Genomic DNA, 17,476 nt, shown 5'->3' with positions numbered 1-17,476 from the left:
TATGTGAAAATTAAGTAGTAATGGACGAAATTACCATGTTTTTGATTAAAGCTGAGAAAATGGTCTTCCCCTAGAGACATTGGTCATTTAAAAGTCAAATGTCTAGCCAGCACAGCGAGCTTTTGTGCTTTCCTTCACAATGCTATCACCAAAAGGCCTCACCAGACTGGCTGACCAAAAAAGCAAGGGGGGTTACTGCCTACCTGTGGACCTATAAAGCAGCTCTTGTGCCTACTTCAATGAACTCAGCTTTTAGGATTTATCGTCATTTACCTGCAGAAGAACCGCACAGAAACCATGCAAGCCTTCTGCTAGAGACCTGAGCCAACGTTTCTTCTGGATTCTGCACTGGGATGGTACGAACATTAATTCTAAATCAAATATTATGGTGCTTTTGTATAGAAAACAAACACGTTAGCATTAAATATAGACAATTCAGGTCATGAGTGAGCTCATGTATAAATCTTGAACTGAGACATTTTAGGTAAATGTAACAGTGCACTCTTTGTTCAGTGTTATGAAATGGCAGCTGTTGGTGTAATCTTCATTCTCCTACCCATGACATGGGCCTGTGCCCCTCAGAAAGCTGGTAAATGCATCATATTTTGAACATTTTCTCTCATTGTGGATCAAAGGGCTGTGTATTTGTTACTGGCATGATTTAATCGGCTAGATAATCCTGACAGACCAATTTGCCATCTGTTTCAGATTACATAATGGTGTCATGTTTTCCCAATGCCATCATTGCAAACGTGCCAGAATGTCCATATGGATGGGAGATTGGTCAGCTGTCACTGGGCGGCGTGTGCTACAGCGGCATTAACACTCCGGGCTTCTATCGTTTCACCATCCCAGACCTGACTCCAAAGAATCACTCGTACTGCGGCACCATGTCTGAGGTGAGCCGTTTGATTGGTTTAATGTATCCTAACTATTATTTAATCAAAAAAGAGCTAAAAATTTACAGTTTCTACCTTCTTTTCAGTATGTAGGAGGCAAAGACCCACGATACATATTCTACAACTCAATAGTATCCAACGACTCCTCTCTCACGGTCCGGAACCAGCCCGTCAACTACACATTCAGTTGCACCTATAAAGCGACTTATCTGGTGAACAATGCTGTTTTTAGTCAAAGGTAGACCCTGTTACACTGACGTCAAGTCCAGTAGGTGTAGATTTCATAGAGCCTGTGCATTCTGACCGTTGACTTGCAGCGTCTTTACTAAACCCTCTGCTTCTTCCAGAGTGGCAACAGTATATGTCAACAACGGGAGTTTAGGTTCTTTTAAGTCTCAGTTGTCTATGAATGTGTTCACAGTGAGTACTTACACTTTCCTTAAAAGCGTCCAGTGATGACGAATATAAAAAAGGGAAATTTCATTTCTATGTTATTTGTGCAATTTTGTATAAAATATATTTTTTCCCAACAATTACTGAAAATGCCTTAGTGAATATATAATAAAATAATATAAAATAAATTGTAAAAAATGTAGATTGTATTTGTATATATTTGTCAAATTAAATAAATAATATATATTATTTTTTGTTTTGTTTTACAAGTATATTAACTATATAACACTGAACTTTGTGGTTTGTAGAACTCAAAGTTCCTCTATGCAAAAGATACACCATATGTGATTGACACATCTGAGATTGGATCTGAGGTGTTCATTGGCATTGAAGCAAAAGGACTTAGTAATCGGTGAGTTTCTCAAAAGAAAGTTGTGTAGATTTGATCAAATACACAGATAGTCAGTGTAAAAGACTCTCCATTTAATGTCTATAGATTCAAAGTTGTAATAACGAATTGCTGGGCAACACCTACTCCATATTCAACAGACAAGAAACGGTGGACTTTAATTCAGAACAGGTAAGGTTTTATTGTCAGTTCAAACATTATAGATGTCACTGTGTTTCAGTACTGCTCACATATATTTGCTCTTGGTTGACAGCTGCTCTTTAGACAACACAGTCACCATATTTGAAAATGCTAAAGACAGTCGGTCCATGTTCAAGTTCAACTCGTTCCGCTTCCAGCGGCTAGAGAAAGTTTCCACTGTGTGGCTCCACTGTGAGGTCCAAGTATGTGACGGGGAGAAGCTATTCTGTCAACCGGTGAGTATTAGTATCAATTTAATGCTGTTGTAATTTCAAATAGATTTCTGGCTCCACTGAGACTCTTCTTAACTCTATTCAAGACTCCATGTACATCAAGAAGCACTGAATTTGAACCTGATCCAAATGGAGGCATCCTGACCATGGAGTTTCAAGTCAGAGGTATTTAACATTTTACTTCTGCATGATTACAATTTGATATTCTATAAAATGTATTTAAACCTCACAACTATGTTTACAGCACAACACTCGTCTAGTTATATCCATCCTGCAGGTAAGTTTGAACTAATGAAATGCAGAATACATGAATGATTTTCATATATTGATATATTGTTTGAAAGTACACCACAGTATAACAGCTGCTTATATTTTCATTTAAAAAGATTTAGTTTTTTTATTTTTAATTATCTTATCAAACATAACTAAGTCACTTTTTGATAAAGATTTCCTATTCTTCTAAAGATTTCCTATTCTTTTTCTTCTGTTTTACAGGCCCATTTCTGTGTATGTTGTCCATATTTCTACTGAATGAGTTTTTAGGATGCTTCAATTGGTAATGGGGCCAGATGTGGGTCATTCAGATGCAATAAATCATGCCTATGCACTCATACAATTACATACGAATTCTTAAAAATAGACACGCATGCATGCATACACCCACACACAGCGACCATACGTGTCTCAGGGAGTGTATCGACACATTCCTTTAAATAGTCACTTTTTAAAAAATTTTTACAGTTTTTTTTTTTTGTGTATTCCTTGCATGAATATTTGTAGAACAAGAAAATAATATCTGAAGCAGGTATTATCAATTGTTAATCTTTAGTTTAACAGTTATATCTTGCATTATATGTGTAAAAATATTTTGAAATATTTTTAGTAAATTTTTTTAAAGATTTTGTCTTGATGTTTTCTTCCTTTGTATTTGTAAAAAATAAATTTTTAAATAATTTTGTTTTTGTGATAATGTCCTATTATCCAAGACTATATATAAAATCCCGGTCAAACTAGATATCGGGTACAGTAAGCATGTGCATATCTGTCATTTTAGCCATGGCTAGTGTCCGCTGGATTGCTCTTCTGTCTCCATCATTCATTGGGGTTGCTTTGGTTTTCTCCTGTTTAGATATGACAGGGCAAGACTGTCCATATACAGTGTGTCAGGTCTTCATATAGTACTTCCTTTTATTTAGTATGAACACCTCAAAATGTGCTACTATCATGAAATAAAAATAACCATGAGTGACTTGATACTTACATCTGTTCCTGACTTAGGACTTGCATCACAGTCCTGGCCAGTGGGTGGAAAACTGAATCCAGATATGCTTAACAACCAGAATGTTTTCTGTGTTCCCTTTCCCTAGAAAATACAACAGTGATATGATTAGATGCACAGACATGGCATGACAGTAGACACTGTTTATATACAAGTTTGAGGCCACAATATTTTAAAAAAATTATATTAATATAATTTGTGTCATAACATTAGTTTTTTTGTATATTGTTCATAATCCTGAAACATATAGGTTATTCCCAGGTTTATATGGAAAAAATAGATATTAGTGTGATGTTAGACTTTTGGAGCCCACTGTATAAAGAGTGGCATTATAAAACTATTTTATAATTATTTCACATTATACCTTTATTTCTATATCGCCCCTCTCCTCCAGTTCAAAATTTCCTGTCTTGAAGAGAATATCAGCAGTGCTCTGAGAGACATGGATTCTCAGTGCTGAGGAGGAAATCAGCAAGAATAAAGTATTTCAAGCATTTCGATAGATTATATTAAATATTATAAATGATAAAATATTATACATATATTATAAATGTTGACTGATTAAATATAGGTTAAATAACATTTTTAATAGCTGTTAAAAATGAGAATAGTCCTTACGAAGACTGTTGCTCTCCATCCTAGAAGCCGTGTTCACTGTATCACCAAATAAACAGTACCGGGGCATTGTACTACCCACAACTCCAGCAACCACTGGGCCTGTATATGCAAAGGACAGAAAACTGAGATTGAGTTTTTTTTTGGATAATTTGTAATATATCTTTCTTATATCATTATCGTGGGAGTTTTGTTCCATGTTCTACCAGAAACTGTGATCTTTGTCTGGTTAATCTTATACCGAGCTACAGGCAGAAACTAAAATCAGCTAAACCTGTAATAAGGACTGTAAAAATATGGACTAATGAAGCAGAGATTTACAAGTCTGCTTTGACTGCACTGATTGGAGTGTTTATGAAGCTGCTGCCATTGATCCGGATGAGCTCACGAATTCTGTAACGTCATATATCAGCTTCTGTGAGGATATGTGCATTCCTACCAGGACTCACAGTTAACGAACTACAATTACAAACTGTGGTTTACTGCAAAACTCAGACAGCTCCGTCAGGCCAAAGAAGACACTTGCAGGAATGAGGACAGTCTTGTATAAACAGGCCTAAAACACAATGACACTGACATTCAGAGACTTCATCATTGCATCACTACCAGACACACTGGATCCACTACAGTTTGCATACAGGCATAACCGCTCCACGGAGGATGCCATCTCACACCTCCTCCACACCACAACAAGTCACCTGGACTGCAGAAAAGGGAATTATGTAAAAATGCTGTTTGTGGACTACAGTTCAGCGTTTAACACCATAATTCCCTCCACACTCACCTCCAAGTTGGAGGTCCTTGGTCTCAGCACATACTTGTGCTAATGGATCTCCAGCTTCCTGAAGGACAGACAGCAAGCCGTACGGATGGGTAAACACACCTCATCCTCCATCGCCCTAAGCACTGGAGCCCCTCAAGGTTGTGTTCTGAGCCCCCTGCTGTACTCACTGTACACTTATGACTGCGTGGCCACTTCCAACTCCACCACCATCATCAAGTTTGCTGATGACACTGTTGTGTTGGGCCTGATCTCAGACAACGACGAGACGGCCTACATACAGGAGATTAAGAACCTGGAGAGTTGGTGCCAGGTGAATAGTCTACACCTGAACATCAGCAAAACTAAGGAGCTGATAGTGGACTTCAGTACGAAGCAGGAGCGGTCATACCAGCCGATCACGATCAACGGGACTCCAGTGGAGAGAGTGGACAGCTTCAGATACCTGGGTGTTCACATCACACAGGACTTGACTTGGTCCTGTCATACCAGCACCCTGGTGAAGAAGGCCAGGCAGCGTCTGTACCATCTGAGACGCTTAAAGGACTTTAGACTTCCCTCTCGGGTGCTTAAGACTTTTTACACTTGCACCATCGAGAGCGTCCTGACGGGCAGCATCACTTCCTGGTTCGGGAACTGCACTATGCAGGATAGACGAGCCCTCCAGAGGGTGGTGCGTTCAGCGGAACGTACCATTCACACCGAGCTCCCTGACCTGCAGGAGATCTACAGCAAGCGGTGCCTGACCAGGGCCAGGAAGATAGTGAAGGACCTCAGCCATCCCAACAATGGACTCTTTTCTCTGCTGCGTTCAGGGAGGCGCTTCCGCTCCATGAAGGCGAACACAGAGAGAATGAGGAGGAGCTTCTTCCCGCAGGCCATTCGGAGTCTTAACCACTCTCCACTCTAATCACATCACCCCACACTTCCACTTTGCACATTTTCAAATACAATCTGCACTAATTTGTAGAAGGTTACGTAAGGATAAATGAGTGGGACTTACATACCATTTGTCTTTAGTATTCCTTTTACTCACTTATACACTTTACTGCACTGCACAGCACACGGACACTTTATCACTGACATACACTTTACTTTTTATAGAATCTATATAGAATCATATTCTATTTTTATTCTTCATATCTATTTTTATTCTCATATCTATTTGTTATTTTATTTTATTGCTAGTTTATTTCTGTATATATGTTTACTGTACTTTTTCTATTTGTATTTTTGTAAACTTGAGGTTTTTCTTAATTTTGTTGGACAATTTGTTGGACAGTCGTACAATACATTTCACTACATGTCGTACTATGTATGTATATGTATGTGACAAATAAAATTTGAATTGAATTGAACATTTCCCAACAGAACTGTAGTAATGATTTTATGAACTATTTCACTTCCAAGACTGATACTTTAGAGATAAAATTGAAACCATGCAGCCGTCAGCCACAGTATCGCATCAGATATGTAGTGCACTATAGATCCCCTGAGGAACAATTCCACTAATTTTCTTCAATAGGAAATGAAGAATTGTATAAACTTGTTAAATTATCTAAACCAACCACATGTATGTTAGACCCTATTCCATCTAAGCTACTAAAAGAAATGCTTCCAGAAGTCATAGATCCTCTTCTGAATAAAATTAATTCATCATTGTCATTAGGATATGTCCCAAAAACCATCAAACTGGCTGTTATTAAGACTCTCATTAAAAAACACAACTTGACCCCAACAAGTCAATTAATTACAGATTGATCTCAGATGGTTGTATCTCTCTATTAGTCCTACTGGATCTTAGTGCTGTGTTCAACACTATCGACCACAACATTCTTTTGCATAGACTAGAAAATTATGTTGGCATTAGAGGAAGTGCATTCCAGTAGATCTGTCAGTGGATCACCAGCCTCCTGACAGACAGGCAGCTAGTAAAGCTGGGAAAATTCTCATCCAGCACCTGTACAATCAGCGCTGGTGCCCCCCAGGAATGTGTTCTCTCCCCACTACTCTTCTCCCTATAGACCAACGACTGCACCTCTAAATACCCCTTTGTCAAGCTCCTGAAGTTCATAGATGACACCACACTTATCGCCCTCATCCAGGACAGTAATGAGTCTGCTTATAGACAGGAGGTTATAGAGCTGTCTGTCTGGTGCAGTTATAACAACCTGGAGCTAAACATGCTCAAAACAGTGGAGATGATCGTGGACTTCAGGGGAACCCCCCCTGCACTCCCCCACTCATCATCATGTACAGCACTGTGGCTGCAGTAGAGACATTCATTTTCCTGGGCACCACCAGCTCTCAGGGCCTGAAGTGGGAGTTCCACATTGCACATTGGAAGTTCAAATTGCCACAAGAGCTGCTCACATGGTTCTAATCTGTCCTCTGCACTTCTATTTCTGCCTGTTTCAGCTCAGCTACCAAAACTGACCTCAGAACCGGACTGCTGAGCGAATCACTGATACAACCCTCCCCACTCTCCAAGAACTGTAATCATTTAGAGTGAGCAAAAGGGCTGGCAAAATCATTCTGGACCCCTCACACCCAGCCCACTTTATCTTTGAACTGTTGCTGTCTGGTCGGCACTACAGAGCACCGAACATCAGAACGGCCAGGCACAAGAACAGTTTCTTCCCTCAGGCAATCCATCTCATGAACAGTTAACTTGGCAATAAACATGTAATACACAACACTAGGAGGAATCCCCCTGCACATGTATACATTTATTTATTTAACCCACACAAATACCATCTATTGTCTATTGCATATATTGTGCATTTTTGCTTTAAATATTTTTGTGTATATTGTTATTTCCTATTTACTTATTCTAGTTTTATTCTGTTTTGTTTTCTTGTCACTGTCATTGTTTGTGCTGTGGAAGCTACTGTAACCAAAACAAATTCCTTGTATGTGTAAACATACCTGGCAGAAAAGCTCTTTCTGATTATGATTCTGAGATATATCTCTTACAACATGTTGGGGCATTAGGGGCAGTCGCTCTTTTCCACCCTCAATACCACGACTGAGGTAAGACCCTTGAGTAAAGCACCGAACCCCCAACTACCCCACAGTAAAAATTTCTGCCCACTGCTCTGGGTGTGTGTTCGCGGTGTGTGTGTGTTCACTACTCACTTGGATAGGTTAAATGCAGAGCACAAACGCCACACACGTCACTCAATACACTTATAGTATGGACTTGCATACCAGAATTGATCCCAATCCGTAAGGCCAATTTTTCATTAGGCAGATGCCTAATTTTGAACCTTTTGATGGCGGATAGGAAGTGGAGTGCCATAGTTGAGATATCCTCAGCATGACGAGTACCGTTACTGATAGGCAGCCCACTGGCCACCATATATGCATCCCCTATAGTCTCCACCTACCAGAGAAATAACATTAAGAAATAAGTCAATGTAAACAGAAATAAAATAAAATTGACAGAAATATATGTTCATTAAAACATTTAACATTAAAACATCAAGAATCAGAAGCATTCATTAAAGAGATAGTTCACCCAAAAAGGAAAATTTCTGTCATTAATTACTAATCCTCATGTCGTTCCAAACCCATAAGACCTTTGTTAATCTTTAGAATACAAATTTAAATATTTTTTTATGAAATCCGAGAGCTTTCTGATCCTCCATATATAGCAAGGGTCCTACCACATTCAAGGCACAGAAAGGTACCACAAATATCGACAAAACAGCCCATGGGACATCAGTGGTTCAACCGTAAATGATGAGGAGCAAATATTCACTCAGAATTATGCATTCAGTGTGAATATTTTGCCAACCATATCTTCAGAGCACAAATGCACAGTTACTGTGTATCAAAGTGAGTATTGTTTCATTTACCTTGTAGACATCGTATAGCTTAATGATCTCATCGAAAAGACTGTAGAGGTCGTTGAGGAGGGTGACGACCTCCAGAGCTGAGCTAATGGAGCACATGGTGGTGAAACCCACAATGTCAGAGAAGAAAATGGTCACCATGTCATAACTTTTGGGCTCCACTGGTTTCCCAGACATTAACTGATCAGCAATATACCTGTAAGAACACACTGCCATCAGCTGACCCATAACCCATAAAAAAACTGTTAAGCACCTTTTCATCCCCATATTTTAAATGGCTCTATGGTGTACTAAATAACAATAGTATAATTTAAGAATGTTTTTAAAACATAAAATACATTTAGATTCCCCAAAGTATTTCATGTCAACTACCCATATAAATAATATAACCATCTAGTATGTAACTGCTTTTATGTCAGTTATTTTTCTAGCTGAAAAAAAAAGAGTAATGAAAAATACATTAACAAACTGTCACTGTCCCATTGATACTATCAAGGTTTGTTTACTTTGGCAGCATGCTAGATAGAAGCTTATCAGCTCGGCTCTTTTCTGCTGTGAGTTGATTGGTTCTCTCTTCCACAACTTCTTCCAGATGATTGGCATATTTCTCCAGTTTGCTCACCATGTTGTCCAGGATGTTGGTATGGCTGGGAAATTGATTAAACAGAGTAAATAAAACTGAATATATTTAGGAGTGTCAGGCTCATTAGACAGACAGCTACATAAAATACGGACCTTTCAGGACATGCCTGACGTAATTGTCTCCTGATACTGGCGAACGGGGGTCTGTGGTCTGGGTTCTCACTCCAGCAGGCTTTTAGCAAAGGGATGAGACGTTCATCACAGATGTCAGCAGACAAGGTTGGTCTAAGGGGCTCGTCGCTCATTGGAGTCCTTAACTGCTTGATAATTTCTAATGAATGAAATATAAAACTCTGAATGGCCAATCTTAATCCAGTTGGGTAAGCAATGGAAAATTGGGTGCCATGGTGGCAACAAAAAAGATATTAAACACAACACAGGCATTACCTTTTGGTTCCAGATGAACATCGTGATATGGGCCCACCTCTGTACTGTATATCAGCTCTCGCATGATTATGGCAAAGCTAAAGACGTCTCCTTTCTGGGTCCCATTGAGAAGGTAGTAGACCTCTTTCAAAAACTCAGGAGCAGTGTAGTACATCTCTTCATAATTTGGATTCTCCAGTGAGATCATTTTGTGTTTGGTACCGTGTTTGAACTGCCACAGGCCAAAGCCAGAGAGTTTGATCTGCAGCCTGCTGTCCACCAGACACGTACTGGGCCTCAGATTTCCATGAGACTTCAGACTGCTCTTATGTATGTACTCCATGCCCTGTAGAGAACATACCACAATAAAAAATCTCTCTTTTGGACCAGTCTGTTTCCAAATCTAAAAAATATATAATGCAATGAAGGATACTACACTGAAGCAACATACTCACATTAACAATGTCATAGGCAAAGGACAATTTGAACATCCAGTCCAGCTCAATTTCACTGTTCCCGAGAACATCCTGATGTTTTAAATGCAGAAGAACAGGTATACTAAAAATCTGATGATGTGGACATATGTGACACTGTACCACAAAACCAGTTGTAACTTAAGTCACTGGGGTATATTTGCGGCAATAGCCAACAATACATTGTATGGGTCAAAATTATTGATTTTTCTTTTATGCCAAAAATCATTAGCACATTAAGTAAAGATTATGTTCCATGAAGATATTTTGTAAATTTCCTACTGTAAATATATCAAATACAACCTGATATTTGATTAGTAATATGCATTACTAAGGACTTCACTTCATTTGGACAACTTTAAAGGCGATTTTCTCAATATTTAGATTTTTTTCCACCCTCAGATTCCAGATTTTTAAATAGTCGTATCTCAGTCAAATACTATCCTAACAAACCACACATCAGCGGAAAGCTTATTTATTCAGCTTTCAGATGATGTATAAATCTCAAAAAGGGAAGATTCTTGTCAAGAATCGAATGAAAGAAGAAATAGAATTTCTTATGACAAAAAATGAGATAATTTCAGTAATAAATAAAACAGTGGTCTCAAACTCAATTCCTGGAAGTCCACAGCTCTGTAGAGTTTAGCTCTAACCAGCTCCAAATCGCACCTGCTTAGAAGTTTCTAGTAATCCTGCAGACCTTGATTAGCTGGATCAGGTGTGTTTGATTAGGGTTGGAGCTAAACTGTGCAGAGCTGTGGCCCTCTAGGAATTGAGTTCAAATGGCTTTTCATAGTCTTTTAGAGGCAGCATAAATGCAATACAATACAGTAATTGGCCTTTTCTTTACACTGAATAACAATACTAAACAAAAAATGTGAAAAAATGGGGGGAGGGGGGTGATGGCGCAGTGGATAAGACTTTTAAGCCTTTGGTGTGAGAGACCCGGGTTCGAATCCACTGTGAGACACCAATGTGTCCCTGAGCAAGACACTTAACCCCTAGTTGCTCCAGAGGCGTGCGACCTCTGACATATATAGCAATTGTAAGTCGCTTTGGATAAAAGCGTCAGCTAAATGAATAAATGTAAATGTAATGTAAATGTAAAAAACAGTAAATACTAATGCCAATTTAAGTCTCATAGTTAGTTGTGAGCTGTATTTGTTTAGTTTATTTAAAAGTACCATCTCATTACAGTAAAATTATTATTTTTTATTGAATGTTTCCTTATTCTCACTGAAAAAAATGGATGTAGAAACAATTTTCACTCAGAAATTGCTAGTAAATTTCACAATTACAAAGAAACAGAAAGCAACATTGAATTAAACATAAAATTTAGAAGTAGAAAAACTTAAATAGCATTTAATTTAGTACTCCAGTAATCTTTTTTTTATTTACAAGTTTATTAACAATATTATCTACAGTGTTCTACAGGTATACTCGCCTTCAAGCTTCCTTTCTTGCAGTACTGCATGACGATACAGACATTTGGTGGCTCGATACACACACCGAAGAACTGTACTAGGTTCTCGTGTTTCATTTCTTTCAGCTACAGCAGGGATAGACACAAGCATTAGAGTATTCACAAAGTATTGGCCTGTGACTTGCTGAGGTACAACTGAATCTCTGAAAATATCAGGATTTCTACCATGCTGAACTCTGCGATGATCGATGGTTTCTTGGTATCGGTAAAGATTTGATTTTTCAAATACTTTATGCCCACCTCGTTCCCCTGCACCATGAGCAAAGAAAGTGTGTTAGTTGAAATATTTGGGTTTAACATATAGGGCATTATTTTTTAACATGCGATTCAGAATTTGTACCTGATAGAGTCCAACAGTAGTGTAGATGGTTTCTCTAGTACAGCTGTTGGAGGAGATCATGGACTGAGAGCCACCACTTCCACATTTGCTTGGTGTTGTGCTTACAGAGAGTGTTTGTGTTCCCTGCAAAACGCACACTCTTTTTTTAGTACTCTTTTTTTATTGTTAATGTTCTGTCATTATAATACGAAGGCTTTAACGTAGTATATGTACAGTACAGTATGTCTGCATTTGTGTTTTTGCTTTTTACTTACCTGGCTAAAGAAAAAAGACCAATTTAGAGCTTGTTGGCCAGCATATTTCACCGTTTTAATTATTATTAATTAACAAATTAAATGTGAACATCCAAAATTACTAAACTAAAATATCAAAGATAGTTATAGTAAAGAGTAAAATCGAATAAATAAAGTAATGTTCATCTTACTTTTGGCTCTCTGAGGATAATTATGTCGCTGTAGTTGATAAGCCACCAGTTGGACTTATCCAGGCGAGATTGTAGACGGGTCTTCTGTAGAGTCAGAAAAGTGATCAAAGCAACTGCTGCCACTCCTAACACTGGCAAAGCCACCAGCAGAACCAGCAAAGATATCTCTGGAATCAAGTGACAAGATGTTTCAAATACATAAAAAGAAGACTGTACCTATGTGCATATCAAAATCTAGCATTTAGCATTTACCATTGTCTAACCATTCGCAGAGCTCATTATCAAAACCACAGTCTGGATTATCTAGTGGAGGTTTTCCCTTTTGCCAAACAATGTTAGAAAACCTTGATGTGGGTCTGAAAAACAGGTATTTTTCATTTAGTCAGAGTTTCAGTATTGAATATCAGTAATGCTAACATATGTCATATTTTGGTCGTACTTGACCATTTTTGTATGGCTGTCAAAGTCTAAAACAGAGACAAATTTTGTGACAGTTTCTGTTTGTTGTAGGTCATATACTGAATAGTCAAGGTTCCTCTCTCCATATTCATCAAAGTGAACCAGACCTGAAGCCCCTGTTGGAAAAACAAAGGTTATTTTGGTTAGATACAATCAATATAGAAAAAATACAAGCATGCATGTAAGACAAAATTACCATAAAATCTAATAATGGCCCTGTCCCTGAGCTTCTGGAGAATCTCTCGTCCATGACGGATATCTTTACCATTTTTTAAGACTTCTTTAAGGCCCATGGCATACAGTAGAACAGCGTCATGTAAATTGGCAGCATATGAGCTTACCTAAAACATCAAATGAAGAATATAAAATGGAATTGAAAAACTGATGAAATAGGGTCACAGATTTTTTTCCATAAAATATTCTCACCTCCTTCTCTGAGGACAGGTTGCTGTAAAAAGGAGCCCCTTTCAATCTCTCATAAACCTGCTCAAAGAAGTCATAGTAGTCATACCCTTCATAGGACTTCTGAGCGACTACAAACACCATTTCAAAAGCCTTTTGCATTGATATATCTTTGTCATCCACAGACTTCCATAGGTTGTCCTAATGGGGTAAAAAGTGAGAGTAGATATCTATTTAGGTTAATAATAATTATCACATATTTGTATTACTTCAGTAAATATTTCTCAAGATGAATTCAATTTCTGTATTGACTCATATCTTGGCTACAAAAAGCTAGTGAACATTTTATCATTATTGTCCAGAAATAAACATGCAGTTTATTGACTTTTTGTGTCTTTTTACTTTTGTTTATACTCAAGCTTTAAGAAAAGTAATGCATTGCAATGATATTTACATTTCAATTCATAAATCCGTTACATAACCATTCCAATTTTAAACCTTTAAAAATATTTTGCCTTGATTTAAGCATTATTATGCTGTGAAAAACGACAAGATTCACCTGCATTTTCTTTATACCATTTACTCACCACTTTGCCACTGACCTCAAACTGTTGAACCAGAAGGAAAACATACTCTCCGTTCATCAGGCCCTGTTTCTGAGCTTCTATCATCAGAGACATGATGTCTTCAGCATTAGCAAGCACAACCACCACTGGAATGAACAGAATCAGACTATAACCTAATAGAAAACATTATTTAGGCAGTGCAGCAATGTTATGCGTATGTGGAAGTTGTACGTTGAAATCACATGATGTCAGAACATAAAATTACAATAGATGCCCATCCTGTACTGTATGGAATGGGGCTTAAGAATAATTGACATTAATCAGGGACTGATAACAGTTAAACTGCTGTTTAAGTTCACTCATCTTATGCCAACTAACAGTTTCAAGAGGAACAGGCCATGAAGGCATAAGGGTGAGATACATTTGTGATCATACACGTTTTACTGACTAAGGTGTAAACTCCACCCAGTTATTGTAGGAGCTGAGAGATAAGAACTATTATTGGCTCACCTCTTGCAACCTTAGAGATGATCTGCAAGTTTCTCTGTGCCAATTCTGGGTCACTGGTATCAAACTTGATGCTGGCTGTCACTGTTACTTTGGCCCTGAGCTGCTGTTCCACAGACTTCCAAAGAACATCAACACTGTCCCAAGTGTTTGTATCCGCACCTCCTCCGATCATACCAACATACTTCCATCCAAAGAATTCCAGTGTTTTAAGCAGGATTTCTCCAACCCTTTTAAGTGGAGGTACAATTTTTATATAGGTGTCATACACCAGAATGTTATCCATTTTTGATGTGTGGCCAACAAAGCCAAACATGGGAATGTTCCATGTGGATGCTATGAGCCCAGTGACCTGAAGTACATAAGTGCATAAAAGCTTATATTTAAACATTAAAAATGTGTATTTATTGTATATATTTATATAATTATTTATATGTTTACATATTAAACAGTGTGCAGATTTTATTTAATTTTTAAGGGGTGGACTGTTTTTTAAAGAATTTTATTATAAAACATATTTTTTTAAATAATGAAAACAAAAGAAAGCAAAACTATTGCGAGCGAATGCAAAGTTTCTCTGAGAAATGCAAAACTTTTGTGAAATATATGCTATATTTTTTATTCTGTCATCTCACTCGTTTTTCCCCATAATGTCCCCTTGGGCTATTTTGTGATATATTTCTGATATGTAACTCTATAATTAAGGATAGTTCACCCAAAAATTAATGCCATCATTTACTCACTCTCCACTTGTTCAAAACCTGTATGAGTCTCACCTCCATGCTATGTAAGTCTTAATTATCCATCCTACTCCATAATTGTTACCCAGATTAAAAACACAACAACAACAATAAAAATAATTATAATAACAATACTTTACCTGTATCAAATGTGAAAACAAGACACTTACTTCAGCCTCCTCAGGACAAGGTGGACCAAATAGCGCTGATACATTTTGGTTCATTACTTGATCGATGAATCCCTGAAGGGAAAGTTTTGCGTTACAATCTGTGTCCATGTATACAAAGTCAAAGGTGAAGTTTCCACTCGTGGATGGATTTGCGTTGATCTTGTCTATGGCTATCTGCATTGCAGACCCCAACCTAAGCAAACTGAAAGGGTAGGAAACATTGCGAGGAGCTTGGAGGCCAAGCGTAAGCTTATACTGGGTTGCCTTGTTGCAAATAACAGAGGTTTTAAGAACTGATAAAGAAATAAAAATCAGCACCCACCACTGTGTGGGTCTGCTAATGTCTAAATCAAATCCTCCTGACATCCTACCTGCATAAAACTCAGTCACATTGATCGGCTTTCAGACATGCAGGAGGATTTAAATGGACTCTTACCTTCCCTGGGGAAATTAATTCTAATCAAGGGCTTTCTCTGGAGAAAGAGCACTTAGCACCTATAGTGCACATTTTGCACATTCTCAGTCAATTTTCACTATCATGACCATGTGAAATTCAGGTTCACAAATCACGCTGGGATAGCATGGATCAATAGGTTTTAAACAAACTTACTGGAGTTCATGCCACCTCAAATTTTGCTGTATTGACAGCAACAAAATGCAATAAAAACATAACATAAAAATGTATGTAGATCTGCATATTTTCCTTTTTGAGTATGTATCACTTCAACTTTGACCTAAATTGATCAACTCTGACTTCAATCGACAAGACTGACAAATCCACAGAGGCCTTGACGGCTTTCATTCTTTTAATTGCATTGTGTATTATCAGAACAGATTAGAAAATCCAAAGGTGCTCACATCTTATCTGTCATTACAGGCAAATGTCAAAGTTCAGATGAGACGTCCTTCCTAAACTGCTGTGATAATGATGCTGAGGCAAATGAGGTTAGAAACCAGTGTGTCTTCGTAAGATCATGTTGTGCCATGCTTAACTGAGGTTGCTAATAGGAGGTGTCACATGGGCTGCTCCCTTGCTAACAAGGGTTTTAGGGTCCCAGCGGCCTCCCTGATTGTCACTTTAAGCTGAAAAGCTATAAATGTCTTACTGCAAACCATCAGAGCAATAAGTAATCGTGATGAAAACCTGAGTATTTGAGTGAGAGCAACTTTCAACCCAACTTTTACACTGCATGCAATCCAATGTCACACTGACCAGCAAAGACAAATGTCATAGTCCACCGTTTGTACTAGCACTGTGTAGTTTCACATTTGCATGTACTTTTCAGCATGCAGACATTAAAGCACAGATTTGTGAATCTTGTGCAATCCACATTCACTTTACAGGATTTAGCTGTATGGCCACGATTCTGTTTATGTTCAGTCATTTGTATTATCAGGGAACAGATAGCAGCAATTGGTTCAAAGGTCACTCATGTGCTTGTTTTATTGGACCTGAGACCATGCCTTCCTTCTCAGTCTTCTTGTGGCTTTAGCAAACCTGTGCAAGGTGCAGTCTCGCAGGACTTTTTCTTCCAAAGGCATCACCTGACGGACACACAGGACTCCTGAAGGTTATCTGGGTAGGTACTTGCTTCTAAAAATCTTTATTTGTTAAATTTCATATCCATATGCCAATATATATATAAAAATATAACATTAGGCATTTCACTAAGCAGTTAAATGATGATTTTGGCGTGCTGATAGAAATGTGCATTTATTGCTATGCTTGTTTAAAACAAAAACAGCATGATGCAGATAATTTAGTAAATTAAAAACAGGACTAGTAGGGATGTTTTGCATACAAAACTTCCTATATGATCTTATGTATATAGAGGACATTGTATTCGTAACTCTTTTCTTAAATAGCTTAGTTTCTCAGAGAATGTTTATTAGAATGATCTTATCATTGTGACTTGAGTTGTTTTGATGTTTTGAACAACGAGGTGTTCTGATCAATAAATCAAATGATGCTTAATATATTAACATTGGTGTGAGTCTGTGGGCTATGCTCATATATATACATCAAATGTATTATGTATATAAAAGAACATGTCTTTCTATGTTTTAGAGAGGGTAGCAGATGCTCTTGAGGCTGAAAAGGGTTATATATAACCTTTGCTAGACTTTGCCCTCCATAAACGCATTGCTGGCCAGATAATGGACCAATCCAATAGCATTATAATAGCCAGGTGTGCAATGCTGGAGTTAATGTTGAATCCTGAAGGAACAGCAACAGGTGTTGAAGTATAACACTGGAG

The 17,476-nt window shown here is 37.9% G+C and overlaps 2 protein-coding genes across 2 annotated transcripts; one reads left to right on the top strand and one right to left on the bottom strand.

The window, feature by feature from the left end:
• The first annotated feature begins 258 nt into the window (after positions 1-258).
• LOC306852657 (beta-tectorin-like) lies at positions 259-3,069 on the top strand. The gene is made up of 11 exons (XM_079389660.1): positions 259-356; positions 514-589; positions 709-899; positions 986-1,137; positions 1,247-1,319; positions 1,601-1,704; positions 1,789-1,872; positions 1,955-2,117; positions 2,201-2,279; positions 2,359-2,391; positions 2,610-3,069. The coding sequence occupies exons 1-11, from the start codon at positions 354-356 to the stop codon at positions 2,672-2,674; spliced, it is 1,023 nt and encodes a 340-aa protein (XP_079245786.1). The 5' UTR covers positions 259-353; the 3' UTR covers positions 2,675-3,069.
• A 55-nt stretch (positions 3,070-3,124) lies between these two features.
• On the bottom strand, positions 3,125-15,584 carry LOC306852729 (guanylate cyclase 2G-like; the record flags this gene model as incomplete). The annotated part of the gene is made up of 21 exons (XM_079389793.1): positions 3,125-3,259; positions 3,376-3,477; positions 3,758-3,849; positions 4,012-4,110; positions 8,000-8,174; positions 8,650-8,842; positions 9,153-9,293; positions 9,382-9,559; positions 9,676-10,000; positions 10,110-10,181; positions 11,572-11,676; positions 11,776-11,859; positions 11,951-12,073; positions 12,375-12,541; positions 12,627-12,730; positions 12,814-12,949; positions 13,030-13,174; positions 13,260-13,436; positions 13,823-13,947; positions 14,312-14,660; positions 15,219-15,584. The coding sequence occupies 21 exons, from the start codon at positions 15,582-15,584 to the stop codon at positions 3,125-3,127; spliced, it is 3,393 nt and encodes a 1,130-aa protein (XP_079245919.1).
• Positions 15,585-17,476: the final 1,892 nt, after the last annotated feature.

The sequence above is a fragment of the Barbus barbus genome, assembly GCF_936440315.1.
Source record: "Barbus barbus genome assembly, chromosome: 32".
Taxonomy (NCBI): domain Eukaryota; kingdom Metazoa; phylum Chordata; class Actinopteri; order Cypriniformes; family Cyprinidae; genus Barbus; species Barbus barbus.
The sequence above is the reverse complement of the archived record's forward strand: the minus strand, read 5'-3'. Positions and strand labels throughout refer to the sequence as shown.